This window comes from Gekko japonicus, unplaced genomic scaffold (assembly GCF_001447785.1).
Source record: "Gekko japonicus isolate JY-2015 unplaced genomic scaffold, Gekko_japonicus_V1.1 scaffold1688, whole genome shotgun sequence".
NCBI lineage: Eukaryota > Metazoa > Chordata > Lepidosauria > Squamata > Gekkonidae > Gekko > Gekko japonicus.
The window spans coordinates 122770-140732 of NW_015172057.1; the positions used below are offsets into that span (position 1 = coordinate 122770).

General features: G+C 41.5%; 1 protein-coding gene across 1 annotated transcript in view; it reads left to right on the forward strand.

The window, feature by feature from the left end:
* The window catches only part of MMS22L (MMS22 like, DNA repair protein), a 138959-nt gene that overhangs the window by 71258 nt on the left and 49738 nt on the right, over positions 1-17963 (forward strand). The window contains exon 13 of the mRNA XM_015420755.1: positions 1380-1889. Within this exon, the coding sequence (XP_015276241.1) occupies positions 1380-1889 (510 nt within the window). The remainder of the gene's footprint in view (positions 1-1379; positions 1890-17963) is intronic.

Here is a 17963-nt window from a genome sequence, read left to right on the forward strand (position 1 = left end):
GATGGAAGGCCGATGCCTCCGTCGCCTGGCTGGAGTGGCCGCGGGGGAGTCTGGAGTCGGGCGGCCGCTGGTGGGAGCCGCGGGTGCCCGGGCCGAGATTGGGGGGGCAAGGCGGGCGACAGAAGGCCGATGCCTCCGTCGCCCGGCCCTCTACAGAATCCACCCCCCAAACCTCCAGGTATTTCCCTCCTTAGAGCTGGCAACCCTACATTCCCCTCAGTGCCTGTTGGTAGGCAACTAAGCTTGGTCCTGTCACCTACTTTGGCCTTTGGGAGAAAACACATTGGGGCCAATCCTGATAGGGTTGCCAACTCCAGATGGGAAATTCCTGGAGACTTGAGGGATGGAGCCTGAAGAGGGTGAGGTTTGAGGAGGGGGGGGACCTCAGACAGGTACACTGCCATAGACTCCACCCTCCAAACCAGTCAGTCCCACATAGGGAACCATTGTTGCCAATCTCCAGGTGAGGGCTGGAGAGCACTCAGTATTACAACTGCTCTGCAGAAGGGAGGGCAGAAGTCAGCTGAAGTCAAAGGGGCAGATAATGGTAGGTTGATGGCTAGCTGGGAAGGAGATGGGGTTGCCAACTACATGCTGACAAATTCCTGGGGATTTGAGGGGTGGAGCCTGGAGAGGGTGGGGTTTGCAGAGGGGTGGGACCTCAGACAGGTAGAATGCCATAGACTCCACCCTCCAAACCAGCCATTTTGTCCTGGGTAACAATTGTTGCCAATCTCCAGGTGAGGGCTACAGATTACTCACAATTACAACTGCTCTTCAGGTAGCAGAGATCAGTTCCTCTGGAGAAAACAGTGGACTCTGTCATTATACCCTGCTGAGGTCACCACAGCAAATTGACACTGTTTGCCCAAAGCCAGAGCACTGCCCCAGAGCCTCTTTCTAGATCTCGTTGTATTGCTTTCACAACGGGCTTTACTGCTAGTATATATATAAAATGGGAAGTGTGTCAGCACTCCTGTGTTAGTGTCTGGTAGTGCCTCATTTACACTATACTCCTGGTGCATGAACTATTTATGTTTACAGCACTAGAAGCCTATGCATATCAAACCAGAGTGATGCCTTACTATTCTTCATGAGGTGTTTGCAATTCAGATAAATATAGTCCATTTACTAGGCTGAAACAGGGCAGGAGCATCTCTGCAGTTCAGGCTGTGCAAACTTGTTTTAAGCTCTGAAGATTTCTGGTATCAGTCTGGCTCTGGCTCAGTTCACCTCCAGTAGGAAGGAATTCATTGAGGTCCTTGCTGACAAAACTGCTCTGGGATACAGGTTAGCACAAAATGGCAAAACAAGATCATAACACAAAACACGCTTTAAGAAAAGGTTTTTTTGTGTTGTTGTTTTTTTGTACAATGCAGAATTTATTCCAAGTTTCACCAGAAAAGAATGCGAGAGTTGACAGAGGCAGGGCTGCAGAATTTTTTCCATCTTTTCCTTGTGCTGGCAGCCATGGCAGAGACAGAGGATGTTGCCAGCCGCGTAATGGAACTTTTGCATTTTCTTAGTCCAGTTTCCACGAGCACTGCTCAAAGAGCTCTGATCTGGAAAGGATACTTTGCCTTCATCCTAACATATGTTGAGAAGAGCATGGACATTACTGTGCTGGCTGAGCATCTTTCAAGTGCCTTCCGTGAAAAGGCAAAGGAGTTCTTAGTAGCAAAAAATGACTATGTGCAGAAACAAAACCTATGGATGTTGCTTTCCACTTACCTTGATGGTGTCCAAGAAGTATTTGAGACCAGCCACCTGTTGTACCTTTCAGAGGAAAAGCTGCTGAATGATGGCTTCAGTATGTTGTTGCCTGGTTGCCGAGGAGCTGAACTAGCAGCAGTCTTAAATTTTTTGCAGGATATTCTGTCTAGGTTGAGGTAAGCATTTATATATACAGTTACATATTTTAAATTCTTTGCAATCAGCAATCTATGAATGTACTTCCTTTTGTTTTTGTATCTTACACTTTCCTTTGTTTTATCTGTTTTTGTTGCCTGTGTCCTTATGTTTTTGTTTTTCCCCCTAAAATATAATAATATACGTAAGGTTAAACCCTAAAAGCTTTCCTCCTGGTGCATGTGGGAGGAGAATCAGTATCATCCAATACCCCTCCTTGCTGCAGCCCTGTCACATGGGGTTTTTGCCCACTCACACAATCCTTGCGTTCCTTTTGGGGGGTCAACACTAGCATAAAAGATTGTGGGATCCAGCCCACACTTTGTAAGTTTGTTAGAAAATAAGGATATACTTTGTCAATTTGTTTATATTGCTGAAAATAAGCTTTGGCTGAAATGTCTGTAGTTCAATATTAATGTATTGTGAAATGAATATTTAGTTCCTCTTCTAAGTGGTATGCAGACTGGAACCATTTATAACCCATCATCCATGTATTGTAGGCTCAAAAAATCTCCTGTTTTTGCTGTCTGACTTGATGAAAAACTTGGTTTCTAGCTCTTGGTAGGCCGCCATGCATAGCTGGTAGGCTGAGCTTGGATTACGGTTGACAGGTTGTTCACCAGAATAGTACATGAGATTGTGTATAAGCAGGTTCATACATACATGTGTATACAATGGTTCACATGTGCAGGCTTGTTGTTTGATGAACAGCTTGTTTAGTGAGTTATGCATATGAACATTGATCAGGCACCACAGGCATAGACTTTTATAGCACCTTAGACAATACTTTTCAAAGATGTCAGGTTACACATTGAATGTGAAGTAATCAAATGAAATTGATGTACACAAATGTATGTAGCTGTTCTATAGCTGTCTCTGATTATTATTTTTGTAGATGTTGTCTATTCCAGGCTCTACTTGTATGGTAATTTGATGGAAGCCACGGGCAAAATTATGCTGAGAGCTCATTGTGGAAGGAGGGGGTATTCTGTACTTCTGGATTGTCTTGACCAATTTGAAACAGACACACACCTTGAGAGGAGAAACTTTCACTTCTTGTTTGCCTCCATCACAAGCAAAAGCAACAGTGTGCCTTCTGTATTACTTAGACAATTGATGACTCAAGGAAGAGTTATGTTGAAAGGTCTGTAGCTGTATTGTTGACCTTCCCATTTCTTAATTCCTTGGGTTTTGAGTTTGCATGCTTCCATGGCTGCTGGTGCAGCTTGGGCATGCCAGCAGCAGTTTGAGCCTCATTGATTTCAGAAATTCAGATACATGTAGCCCTAATGGAAGCAACCTTAAGTTGTTGCTTCTTCAGCTCTTTCCCAAAGTTATATTGTTGTATACATGGAACACTTTTTACTCTGTACCTGTACCTTCAGGTAGCCTTGTGGGGTAGGGGGATTTGTGTGTCATAACTCCTGCTTAAAAATCAGTAAGCAAGAATTTTTTAAAATCCCACTTTATAAGAAGTGTTAATAAAACTCGTAGGGACCCAGAGTAGACTAGTATCTAAAGGAGAATGTGGGACTGGGTTTTAATCGCTGATTGGTTTTCCTTGATTTATTGGTACACTTTACAACCTCCAAACTGTCCTTTCTATATTAAACATACCACTGCCCACTAGTTCACTCTGGAGACAATTTTTCTGTTTTAAAGCCAAAAACTCCTTTAGGAAAGCTGAGAAACATCTTTCCCTGCCATGCTGCCAGAAGCCGTAATCAGTCGGTTATTGATCAGGCACTGTAGAAAACAGAAGAGCTGTGAGGGAGGAGTAGTTGGAAATATGCATTATGAACAGAGGAGAGAAACTGACCTGCATGTTTACCTTAAGTACTTTGTTACTGTCTGGATTAGTTTGACTTCTGCTGTCAGTAGCTTGTAAATCCAAGGACAACTGATTATTTCCCCCCAAGTTGTCTCTGAACAAAGATAAAGGGTTTGACAAAGTGTAGGTGATTTATTAGTAGGGTTCTTTTAAATTGGTTTAACTTGTTTTTTAAAAAGTGCAAACTACTTGGGACTATTCAAAAGTGTGTTAGTCATACTCTCTGGGGCTGTCCTTTAGTTTTGAACGGTCTTGTATAAATGTAGTACATTTGTACTTTAGAAAACATAATAGAATTCATAAGGGGGGGGAAGCAAATGGGAAACTTTAAAAAAATGTATATTCTAAAAAAACCCATTTGGGTTCACCTTACTAAACGTCATTCAACACCAGCCATTCACATTTGCTTGGACATTTTGATTGTGGCCTAAAATTGTTGAGTCACTGTAATTTTTTAATTGGTGAATGACTGGCAGCCAGGATATCTCTAATTCTTCTAGCTCTGAGTTAATACTTAAGTTGTGGAGTAACTTTTCCCACAAAGAGTGCTATTCATTGTAGTAGTATAAAGTCTGGCATGGCACACAAGTAGAAGTACCTCTCCTTCCAGCTACAAATGCCTCTAACTGTGTGTATGATTGAATATTCCAGTCATGTGGGTGAGGTTAATTGCATGGAATCTTGCCACCTGATCAGTTTCCTTCTTCCTGGCAGGCTACCCATTGGGGTAGAGAGATCCATGTGATCAGCCCTATGTGGTTTGCGTGCACACCCACCACGAACTCCTTATGTAAAAGTTAGGACTATTATGCTTGAACAATTACATGCATGTAAGTAAGTATTTGTAGTGGCTGGCTGGAGACTTCCTCTCCCTAGAATTTCATCAAGCTGCAGACTCAGCTTTTCTAAAGGCAATGTAAATTTTTTGTTTGAACTGGCTTTTGTGGTAGCCAGGGAGATTACAGTTCTTCATTTTTTTAATCTCATAATTATCAACATCTTAGTCAGCCCTAGGCCTTTTTCATGGGGCAAATGGCAAAGGCAGGCATAAATAAACAAAATTAATAACTTGAAGGTCAGTATGATGTAGCAGTTGCTGTCTGTTGTAAATGAATGCCATTTGGGATATTAAGACAAAAGAGTCTAGATAAATGTACAATACCCTTGTGATCTTGGTTTATTCTTTAAAATACCTACATTGTAACTATATTATTTTATTCATGTGGGTAGCCATGTTGGTCTGAAGTAGCAGAACAAAGTTAGAGTCCAGTGGCACCTTTAAGACCAACAACATTTTATTCATAGTATGAGCTTTCAAGATACAGTATCTGAAGAAGTGTGCTTGCACATAGAAGCTTATACTTTGAATAACATTTAGTTAGTTTAAAGTTGCCACCAGACTCAAACTTTATATTATTTTATAATGTTTATTATTTGACCATTTAAAATAAAATTTCCAAACAATTCAGCAGTATTCCTGGTGTTTATACTCAGAAAATACATCTTTATGTAGCAATGATACCATTTCTTTCGCAGTTGAAAGAAAGGGAAGGAAAAGTGGCATAGCAGTCATATTGCCCAGTCTGGAAGAAATTCTGATATTTGTATATTTGCATGCCAAGAATAGGGTTATAGAGCAACAACCTTGGTCAGATTAATAACATGCGTTCTTGGCTGCCTTTGTGATTTGGCAAAGAAGCAAATGTCTCACAATGGCAATCTCTTCTGTTTTAAGATCCAGATGAAAATAAGATACCAACCTTTGAATAAATGTAATATTTCTGCCAGCTGTATTGGGTATAATAGGTCTAGAACTGTCAGAATTTGCAGGTAGGTAAGGAGATCACTGATTAAAGAGAGAAGCAGCTCCCTATAGGCGGTTAGTTAATAATAACTTCATTTGCCACTTTTCTGCTAACCCAAGATGATAGCTCACAGGAACATTCCTTTATTGCTGATTAAGTAGCATTATGAAAATACTGATTTGGCTGTGTTAACTAAATGCCTTGGTATTTAAAGCTTAGAATGTCAAATAGTCATAGCAATCCCCTTTAACATATCACACAGAGTTTCTGAAATCGTAATGCTACTTTCTGTACTTTTTATTTTAGGTGATCATAGAAATGGCAGTCATTCATTTTACAGAGTGAGGTATAGGAAAAAGCTGTGGTTTAATTACAGCCATTCATGCTGATCTGGTTCAAGGACTGATGTTGCTCCCATTCTAACCCTTTCATTTTCTGGGATTTATAACATAGCTGTGAAAACTTGCTATTTTCTTTGGTTCTATATACTAGCAAAAAGATAGGAACTCTTCAGCTTTCTGTTCTGCTAGTAATCTAGAGCATCTTTCTCAAACAGTGCACTGTGAAAAAGTGATTCAGGGCTTCTGTAAGCCCAATTTATCCAGCAACAGAGGAGGTTTGCCCTCTACATCTCTCGTTCATTGATTTGGCCTTGCTTTGATTCAGAAAACCTCCCTTGGAGGAAGGTAATTCTACATGGTGTCTGCATTAAATGTGATTGGGTCATTCCCTGCATTGGGTGCAATTGGGTCTCCCAGTGCAAAGGTATAGCTGTGTAGAAAAGAGAAAAAAGCAGAAAAATTGAAGGCGCACTGAAAAACTGGTATGGAATATTCTCTCTTTTGAAACAAATGAAATACTACATAATGCAAGGTTTTTCCAGGTGAGGAGAAGGGTCACAACTTAGTCTACAGCACATGCTTTGTATACAGGACCCCAAGATCAGGTGCTGGAATGATTTGTAGTTGACTCTGAAATCCACTGTCAGCCAGAGTAGACAGCGCTGAGCAGAGATACTAGACCATTGCCTGGCACCCCCAGGAGGATGGGGGGTGGGGCAGGGGCAGGCATGCCAGCATCACTTTTGGTGAAAAACTGTAAATAACATCAGGATATTGGGAGCAATGCTCTAGGATTTGCCAAAACTCGTTGTTGTCCTGATGTCAAGGCTTCTGTTCTTTGCCAGAAGTGACATTGGGTGCCAGTGCAATATGAGCACACCCACCCATCCCATTCTTTTCTCCACTCTGGCCTTTGAGGCAATGTCAGGCAATGGAGACCTGGCATCCCTAGTGCTGGGCTGGATAAAACAATGTACCTACTTTGTATAAGGCTCATATGTTTAAGGTTGCAGTCCTGTCCACACTTGTGTGAGAGTAAGCTCCGTGAAACCTAGCCCAGTGGACCTTGCTTCTTAGGAAATATGCATGTGATCATATTGAATGTCACTGGCTGAATTTGGAAAAGCTTTTCAGTAGGAATTAGTAGCAAATGTGATTTCAGGCTGTTGGTTTTTTTAAAAAGACTTCTCTGTTCCTCCCTGCTCAGTCACCAAATGCAGGTGCACAATACTTTTAAACAACGTTTACTTAATTTATTTGCCTTACTTCTTTTATATCCCAGCTTCCTCCCCAGTGGACACCCAAAGTTTCTTGCATCATTCTCCTCTCCTTCATTTTACCCTTACAACCATCCCGTGAGGTAGGTGAGGCTGAGTAATGTGTCTGGTCCACGGTCACTCAGAAAGCTTCCACAGCAGAGCAGGGATTCAAACCTGGGTATCTTAGATCCAAGTTCAGCACTCACTGGCTTTATAGTGGTGATAAGCTCTTACTTTTTCTGGCCGAAGAGCTATAAGAGGGAGTGGAGAAGCAGAAAGAGCAGCCACAGGAAATTAATGGCTTTTGAGCCACAAAGACAAGCCTCAGCAGAAAATGAGAAGTTGGCTTCATCTCTTAAATGTGCAGAGCAGTAATTTTTTTGTGTTTAGAAGCACTCTCACTATACTGAAAACAGTCCTTGCTGTTGTAGAGCTAGCGAGTGTTTTAGTGGTAACACGTGCCCAGTGCTTTAGCACCCTGATCTGAACATATTGTTAGTTATGCACTGATAGTTTAAAATGTGCTTTGGGCATGCCTGGAGATGTACTTTCTAAACTTTTGGTAACTTTTAAATTCTATTTTATTGCCATTACACTTGCTTATCACAGGTTGATTTTAGGCTCAATTTAAGCCACTCTTGACCTTTGAAGTGAAATCAAACCTTGGCATGCTGGTCTTTTCCTTCAAGTTTGTGTGTGTTTGTGTGTCACTGCAGATGCAACAGGCTACAGCTGTGGCCTTTGATAGTATAAATGTCCGACAGACTGTAAAACGGTATTTAAGGTTTATCTGACATAATCTTTTTTTTACCACAGTCAGAGCACAAGTCTGAAAGATCTCCTTAATAATGATTCTCTGATAGCTAGACTGTAGCTAAATCGACAAATAGGAGTGTATATTCATTTTTCTGTACTGCACCCTGCAGTTCTTCAGGCCGAGTATGAATTCCTAGTATATATCCCTACTATGGAAATATATACTTGTTTTGAAGGGAGGTTTTGTGTGTGTTATACTTTGCCATCAAAAATGCCCTGTGGGAAGTCCTCTGAGCCCATCAGGAGACTTTCTCCTTCTTTCCTTTTTATATCTGTGAACAGATGAGCTAATAAAAAAATACACAAAGGTGCTTTCTACTCCAGGGTTTCAGTATTAGTTGTTGAAAGCCTATATATCCTTTCTAATATATTAATCTTTTTAAATACTGTTGTCGGTGGTAAAACATAATCCTTAGAATCTAGTGACCTTACCATGAAAAGTATATGTTCTCCATTTTTAAAAAGATGCTTTACAGTGTTGTTTTTGGTCATCATTAGGTAGCTGCATCTGAAGTCAAAGCTGTTTTCTTCAGTTGTATGTAGATACGACTGTTCTTGCAAGAGTAAGAGACGGGATCTTGCCCAGTGCTAGAAGTAATATACTGAACAAAGGAATGTGATTACTGTCCTTCTGCCTCTTCCACAGTCACATTTTTGAAACCGTTACTTCTGACACTGACCTCACAGAAATGACAAAGGTAGTTGAATAAATGCATAAAAATGAATTTTAGGATTGCAACCTGGCATTATGCTGACATTGGAGAGATTTTATAACTGTTTTGCATGCGTATGGGCCAGTGTGAATGTTTTGGTACTAAATATGCTTCAGAAATGGCACTGAGCTCATGTTTTACTTATTAGAAATCCAAATCTATTCAAGTTGCAAAAAGCAGTGATCTGAGGGTCATCCAAGCAACTAGGAAGCAAGGGATCCTTGCCTGCCAGTATTTTCTTGGAAGGCATTATGAGTGCCTTCTAGCCAAATTCTGGTGCAAGTGAAATATTGTTGTATCTTATAGTGTACAGCAGTGGAGATTGCTGGAAATTGTTCTGTGTGGCACTAGCACCTCACCATAAGGATCAACCATAATAATATGGTGACTCAGTGCTTAAATAATGGTTGCTGGGAATTTCATTAGTTTCCCATTTTAGACAAGTACAGTACAGTCCTGCGGATACTTCCATCTAAGCCCAAATTAATGGAGTAATGGCATAGAATTGCACTAACGGCATAGAATTGCGGTCGCTCTCCCCGAGTCGTGGGAGGGCGAATCGCACACCAGCGGCCTGGAGGGGTGTCACCTTAAGTGACACCCCCGTGGAGCCTTTGCAATAGGCTCCAGGCCAGAGGGCTTTTGAGGGGCAGCCTCTTTGATGGCATGATGCCGGAGAATTGAGGCTCCCCTCCGCCCTGACGGTCCAGTCGCTATGTGGCCTTCGGGCGCAAGTTGGTTTGGCCAGGACAAGTGCCGGAGATCGAGCGGAAGATCGTTAAAACTTAGCGTGGTCAGAGAATCTGACTGACAATGAATGTGAGTTCTGAATAAAATTGACTTTTAAACAAAGCGGATTCCCCCCCTCCGGTGCGGGAAGAAGCAGATGCAAAGAGGGACGCCTCTTATGCGAATAACCGATAAATGATGCGAAGGGGGAAAAAAGGGGGAGGAAAGTAGCGTGTGTGTGGTGAGAAAGTTACTTGATTTTTGGCATCGTGTGCGAGTTTCTCGAGTTGGGAGAAAGCGGTGGGAAGTGTAAACAAATTGGAAAAATGGCGGCTCAGCGTGCAAAGTTAAAAGTGAAACCAGGCAGTCAGAGTCCCAAACCGGAAGAGGGTGCAGACATCATTAAATTACTAGCGGATATGCTCAAGCCAGTGATGGAACAACTCGATGGTATTAACCGCAAGAATTTTGCATCGCAACAGCTCCAGCTGAATGAAACGGAAAAGAAAGTGGAGCAGGCTAATGCAAAAATTCAAGAGATGGACACCACAAGTAAGAAGTTGAAGAAAAGACTGGGAGAGGTGGAAACAAAGCAAAATCTTCAAGAAAACCATGTACTGCAACTACAGATGGAAAAAGCCAATATGATTCTCAGGTTTCAGGGAGTTCCTGAAGCGGCGAAAGAGGACCTGAGGAGTGTGCTTAGTGAGATCATTGCTCCAGTGATAGGCTCTACAGCGGATGAACTAGTAAAAGACATGGAGTGGCTTATAGGGCATACTCCAATTATATTAAAAAAACAGCCTACCTGGAGAAATTGTGGTCAGATTCTCAAGAAGATAGACCTGAGATGCTATTCTAAAAGCAACATCAGCAACTCCACTGAGAATGGGAAATGTAATGATCAAGACGCTAAAAGACATTCCATTTGAAATTCGGCAAAAGAGGGAAAATTATAAAGATTTGATTGCTTTTCTTCAAACTAATGGAATAATGTACAGGTGGGCGATTCCAGAAGGTGTCATCTTTAAGATCAACGATAGAGAAGATAGACTCCATTTTCAAGGCTAAAGAGTTTTTGCGGCATCAGCTGGGAACAGAAGAAGAGTCTAAGGAGGAAGAAACGAAATCTAGTGACTCTGCTACCTCTGGAACGGAAGAAGACTCTGCTACAGAAACAGGTGCTGGACCTGCCAAAGTTGTCTACGATTTTAGAGACAGAAAGCCGAAGTAAAGGCAGAAGGACTGGGAAACTGGCCTTTTGAAGCAAAGAACACGAAGATGATCAGAAAGTTATCTCATAACAACTAATATAATAACATAGAAACATGGAAGATGAGCAGGAACTCTACAAGTATATTGTGATACTAACACTTGTGTACTAACATTTATACTAACAGAAATAAGATCTCCTCCTCTTGGGTTTTTAGTTTAGTGTGGTTATCTTTCCTTTATCCCTAGTTGTAGTTCCCCTTCCAAATTATTCTTTGTAGTTTATAGTTTAATGCAAAATAAAAAAAATATCCCTTTGGGGGTTTCAAAAAAGAAAAGAAAAAGAAAATGGACCACTAGTGTGATCCAGCAGGGCTGTTCTTGTATTCTAGTGCAAATACATAGCCTTAAAAGCTATGCATGAAAACATGTTGACACTGGAATACTGAATTACTAATGAATAGCAAATCCATTTAACTACTCCACTTTTGAAACTACGGGTTTTTCTTTTTTCTTGAATGCACTTTCCTCTCTGTATTTTTCTTTCCTTCCTTTTTAAAGATAGCAAATTAAAAAAAAGTTGCATAGGTTTGGTTTCTTGCTCACTATAGCCCCAGCATTCAAGTAATTTTATAGCAGATTAGAGGTGCATAGGTTTGGTTTTTGGCTCACTATACCCCCTGCATTCAAGTAATTTTATAGCAAATGAGAGATTAGCACTTCATAAAACAGTAGTTAGCATGACTTAAATGCTCATACTCCTTCATTCCCCATTTCCTAACTGTATTGCATTTTAGGGTGATGGTAGGCTATTTGGGCGGGGGGAAGAGTGAGAGAATGGGTGCGGTGAGACGGCGTGCTGAGAGCGGGTTAAACTGCTCCTGTTCTGACCGGATTATATTTGATCTGGATAATCGTGATCACACTTACCTCCCTTATCCCACCTCACCATGCAGTCACATCGCTCCCCAGCGTCTACACTACCGACGCGCGGGAGCGTGTGTTGGCGGGGTTTTTAATTTTTTCTCCGTTTGCACATGTGCATAGGTGCTCATCCGTAGAATGGGGGGGGAACTACCATGGTGCATGTACAGAACCACCAGTGCGAATCAATCCAACCCCTATAACAAAAGACTTCCCTTTAAACGTTTGACCCGAAAATGGCCTCTGTGAGATTCCGAACTCATCTAAACTCTAAAACAAGTGACAGTTTAAATGTCGGTTTTCTAAACACGGTAGTGGCGCTCCACCTATGTGCATACCGCTGATGCTAAAAAAAAATGGTGGACGAAAAGTGGAAGCCTTGGACAGCTTTCGAGCGGGGAGGGGGGTTAAACCGGAAGTGGCTTGACACTGGAGGAGCGATCACACAGGGGGGAAATGTGGCTTTAAATGGGAGAGCTGAGAAAACACCACTTTGGGACCTGGTAACAAAATACTCCAGGTTAAAGCGGTTTTGAGCCGGAAACCAACGGCTAGGGATGGGAGGCATATGTTAACTGTGTGATCATGCATTTAAAATCCATTTCTGAAGCGTGACGAAAGCTGATTAAACAGCCCATCTGAATGCACCCAATATGTCTTAGACCACTGCTGGAGTATCTGAATCTATTAAAATGGCATTGTCTGGTGCAGTTTAGTTGGAAGCTAAGACAATGCTCAGATACTATGAAACTATGCCATTCTTCACAAGCTTCTGCCATTTCAAAAGTTCTTGCACTTCTGTTCTTCTCTGCCATAACTATTTTATCTCGCAAACCTGCTCTGATGTTTGTACTATAACCTACCTGTCAGCTATACACGATTTACTGTTGTGAAAGAGAAAACCCACCAAATACGCTTAAGGGGGGGGGGATTCAGCATACAAAACCATTTCCAAGTATACTGAGCACCCGCTGCTTATGGCCCCATAGTTGTTTAGAAAAATATGTGATCCCTGAAGAACATCAATGTACATTTATTTTCTGGTTGAAGCATTCCACTTCTGAAACTATAGGGTTTTTTTTCCCTTGAATGAACTTTCCTCTCCATATTTCTTTCGTTGCAGGAGGTGAGGGAAAAATAGCTATTTATACAGATTTGCAAGATTTTTTTCCCCTATTGAACAACGGGAAAAAAATGATAAAAACTCTAATTAGCATTGGAATACCTCAATTTTTGATTGTTTTTTTTTAAACTGGGAGTACCACATGTGTATAAAAATTTTATATATATACACGTATATATGTATATATCTTTGTCTTTAGGATACGTTGTCAGATTTAAAGCTTATTTAAAATGAAAAGAAAGCCGAAGCAATTTTCTTTATTCCATTTTGGTCTCCTAAGGCCTATTTCCCCCTGGTGAGATCATAGCAACAGGGGGGTTTAAGGGAATTCAGCTTTCTGCAAATTAATGTCTCACATCATGAAAATTCAGGACTTCCCCCCCCCCCCTCCTATCTTGAAAAGTAATACAGTGAGTGCGAGTATTATTTCTTGCCAGCGGGTGGAAGATGAATGATTTTGTCACAGTTTTACTGCTTGATGAGCAGTGTCCTGAGGGTCAGGCTTAAGTCTGTGTCACTATGCTGCTCATTACTCTTGAGCTAAATAAGGGCTGATTGGATCTAAATTGCCTAGCACATGGGCCACAGATGAGCTCAGTGAGTAGGGGATGACCTGCTATTCAGACTGGGAGTCACCCCGGTGTGCAAATGCTGCATTAGAACACCGTGGGAGAACGAGAGGCTACTGACTGCTGCCAGCAAAAGAAATCGAAATGTAAAAAACTCTTTGATGCTGCAGTGTTAGAATTTGAAATGTAGGAAGTGACAGGTTGATGGTACTTATCAGCTTTGGCTGGATTAGAGAACAGTGTCATCTTGCTTATATAATGACAGAGGAATGAAGCGAGTTCCTAACTACTCTGCATTGCTTGGTGGTGATGGCTGTCGGAGGCGATGCTGCCTCCTACTGGCAACTTTGAAAGCAAATGTGGTTTTAATTATTTTTTTAAGGACTGTGGTACTCCTTTCTTCCTTTTTTTAAAAATCACTACAAAACCTGGGGCTGAGGGAGAAGAAATGGAGCAGGATTATGTGTGCCTCTGCTTCTAATACAAGAAAGGGAGAGATGGAGAGACATTAACATTTGGCATGTTCTGGAGTGTAATAACTGGTTCAGAGGTGGTATGGTAAGAGCGGTGTTAAGATATCCTGACCAGTTCTTTTTATTCTAAAGTACAGCACATTCTTTTTTTGATTATCCTTTTCTTTTGGAGGCTGATTCCAGAACTAAGATTCCAGGGCATTAATTTGAATGAAGGTACCCTGAAGTAATCATTTTGAGAATCTCAGCCATTGGATTTAAGCATTTTGAAATATCTGTCTTTCACTAGTGCTGTTTGCAGTCACATTTATCTCTTTTGGACATCAGTCTCTCAACACTGTTGTTCATCTCCGTATTTGCAGTCTCCCATATTTGTGCATTTTAATTGGGCTTTCCCTTTGGATGGTAACAGCAACATCTGGGAATGCTCCAAATGATGGGTGTGCTTGCTTGTCTTTCCCTTTCTAGTTTTCTGTGTTACCTTAAAACTTCTCATTGGTACATCATTGGCAGAGTAGAGGCAAAGTTGTGATTCACCAGATGGAAAATGTATCGCATGCAAGGTGAGACATGAATGCAGGAGCTTCCAGTGGAGAAATCACCTTTCCTCAATGATGAGGAAAGGAGTTCCTGAATTGCCAGTTTCACTCCCATTCTTCTGAAGGAGAAAGCGGTTGTCTGAATGAATATTGGCCCACTATTATTTGAACCTTTATGAGTAAACTAAGTTGAAAGGCATGCTGGCACCACTGTCCTGAGAACATAAGAGAAACCAATGTTGGATCAGACCAATGGCCCATCCAGTTCAACATTCTGTTACACAGTGGCCCAAAATACCAGGTGCCATCAGGAGTCCTTATCCGCAGTATCATTGTTATCATGCAGTCTCTTTGCCCACAGGTGCCATCAGGAGGTCCAGCAGTCCTTATCCGCAGTATCATCGTTATTATGCAGTCTCTTTGTCTAGGGCTGTAGATAAGCAACAAATTGTTGCTTGTGTTCCTTCTTTACATTGTAGATTATCCTATGAACCATGGGCTCGTGCAGTCTCTACCTCTCATGCATGGCTTCCTTTCCATTTTCCTGTTAACTACTAATGAAGCCTCAACTGGCCGACTAGGGCTAGCCCTTTCCTTTGAAATTGGAATCAGAAAGTTGATTTTAAGGGAAGGAAGCCATGTGTTTGTGTGGAGAGGAAAGAATTATATGGTTTGTTTATGATCCTCAAAGGCAGGATTCAGATTGTCAGAAATAAGTTGGTAAGAATGTTGAACCTTTGAGTTTCTGAACTGACATTGCTTTTCAACCGAGTCTTGTGCAGGTAAAATCTGCACTAAGTGTGTGCACAGTTTACCATCGTGCACAGCACAAGGCCAGTATAGACAAGCTACACAAGATGAATTGAAACCTTCTTTTTTAACTGGACTCTGGAGGCCAGTGATATTGAGGTTTTGGTTTGGGCTGGATTCTAAATGGTGATACGTAATTCTGTAATGTTGAATATTTCCTGAAAGGAAAATATTTAGTTATAGTTAAGTTCAAAGTTCTCATAGGTTATGAATTTTTAAAAAAGTTTCTAGAAAAGTAAAAGCTTTTGAGTACCCATCAATAGCAGCAGAGATAAAATATGATTCTGTTGAAGATGGAAAATGCTCCTGTTCTCACTTCAAGCAGGGCCTGTATACATCTCTAATCCAGGATTAATGAAAGCCATGAATTCACTCTTCAATTCCCTAGAATGTTCAGACATTGTCATGGTTGTAGGGAATACAGTTGTAACTATAAAGTTAGTGACAATTTGATAATACTGTTTTAAATTATACAAGGCCACTTATTTTGCTAAATATCTTCATTCATGGTAGTTGGAGTGAGAAACATAATGGATTCACTACTACTAAAATATGAGCAATATTGAAGCATTTTTTCATAATAGGATCGTGCATGCCATGATAAATGCACAAGCTCTGAACGGGGAGCATTTTTGGAAAGTAGGTGACTTCAGTACCTAAGTCTCCTCTGTTTCCAGTGGGTTAACACTTGTAGAAAAATGTACTAATAAATTAATACACTTTGTTTATGCCCCACCTTTCTTCCTCAGCGGGGACTCAAAGTGGCTGCTCTCCTCCATTACATCCTCACAACAACCCTGTTGGGCTGAATATGGGTGACTGGCCCAGCAAGCATCCATAGCAGAGTGGGGATTTGAACCTGGGTCTCCCAGTTCATTCTCTGATATTCTAACCATTGGGCCACGCTGGCTGTGTGCAGTCTTTTATGATGGATGGCAGTTACTGTAATGCATGCAGTGAACAACAACGTTTCTCTTAGAAAATTGGTAGATTATTTGGCCTGAACTTTAGATTGTGACAAAACTTGACAGTGCTAAACAAAGTGAAAGTTGATGCCTCATTGAAAAGCTTACTTGCTGGCCATGGTGTGTGTGGTCTGTTATCAAATTTAATCCAAGATCAGTCTAGGGTCCCAGATTTACTGGCTTGGATGGAATGTCAAGCTTTGGTTTGCCATAGACGCTAAACATTTAATTAGTGTGAGGTATGACCTGGATAGGAGGCTAAGGAGGGTCGGCCTTGGTCAGTATTTGAATGGGAGACCATCAAGGAATGCCAGGGTCATGATGCAGAGGCAGGCAATGGCAAAGCACCTCTGGACATTTCTTGCCTTGAAAACCTTATGTGGTCACTGTAAGTCAGCTGTGACTTGATGGGAAGAAGAGAGTGAGTGAGAAATGGAAGGAAGGAAGAGGGAGCCTGTGAATCCAAGGTGTACTTCAGGCTCATTCCTCTGTTGATCGATTGCTATAATGATCTGCTGTCAAGTCTCTAGCCCTTTTTGTTGCTGAGCATAACAAGTCCATAACGAAAGGGACTAAACACTCCCCCCGCCCCAAAAGGAACTCTGGCAACTAGTAGAACATGACAATAGAGACTGTTACAATACTATAGCGATCTATCTACTGATCATAATATTTTAAAGTCCCTGTGGAGGAATGGCAGCTATATGCGATGTAGCGAACAAAATGGCACCAATGTGGGCATGGAGGCGCTGTGAGTTGGTAGAGCATCTGCTTTCCTTTCAGGAGTTCCAGATTCAATCCCCAGCCTCTCCAGTTAGAAGGATCTGGTAGTAGGTGAAGCAAAAAACCTCTGTCATCTTTGAGAGCTTCTAGCAATGAAAACAGGCAGTGCTGACCTTCATATACCAATGGTTGAACTCTGTGTAATAGAATTGCATTTGTTTAAATGCCCTGCAAAATGCAAACCTTCCTGTCCATCCAGCATCCCAGACATGTTGACCACAATCTTTGCAAAAAGATCATACCAAACCAGGTTTAGAAAAGTTGGAAACAATATGAGAGGAAATACAGAAATGGAACAAGCAGAGAATGATGTCATACAGATGCTCCTGAAAACAGTGCCTCAGTAGGGAAGCCAAGGCAGAGCAAAATATTTGTGTTGAAAATGCCCTAGTTTGCATCTGTGTCAAACCATGATGGAGCTGCGGTGGCTCAAGTGGTTAAGACGCTGAACTGCAGGCTGTGGAAGGTTGGTAGTTCAGCAGTTTGAGACCCGAGTTGCCACATGACGGAGTGAGCTCCCGTCTCTAGTTCCAGCTCCTACCAACCTAGCAGTTCGAAAGCAAGAAATTGCAAGTAGATAAACAGGTACCACTTCAGTGGGAAGGTAACAGCGTTCTGTGCGCCTTGGTGTTTATTTTTTCTGAGCTTCTAGGATTGTAGTTTTAAATAGTTTCCAAGCTTCCCCAACGGTTTTGACCCTTTCTACTTTCAGTTTGTTCCTCACGTGTCCCTTCATATCAGATAAGGTACCCCTTTTAAAGTTAAAAGTGGTTGTGTCAAACCACATGACCACGGGAACGTCTTCGGACAGCGCTGGCTCTTCGGCTTTGAAACGGAGATGAGCACCGCAACCCTAGAGTCGGATTCGACTGGCTTTCGAGCAAGGGAAACTTTACCTTTACCAAACCATGATAACTGAATTCAGGGTTAACTATAACTTTTTTTAAAAATAAATCTTTGCCAGGTATTTCATACTCCCCCTGCCCGATATGATGGAACAAAATGGATTTAGTATAGCAGCCCTAAGAAATTCATCATTCTTTATCTTAAGAACTTAAGAACATAAGAGAAGCCAATGTTGGATCAGGCCAATGGCCCATCTAGTCCAACACTCTGTCACACAGTAGCCACAAATACCAGGAGCCATCAGGAGGTCCAGCAGT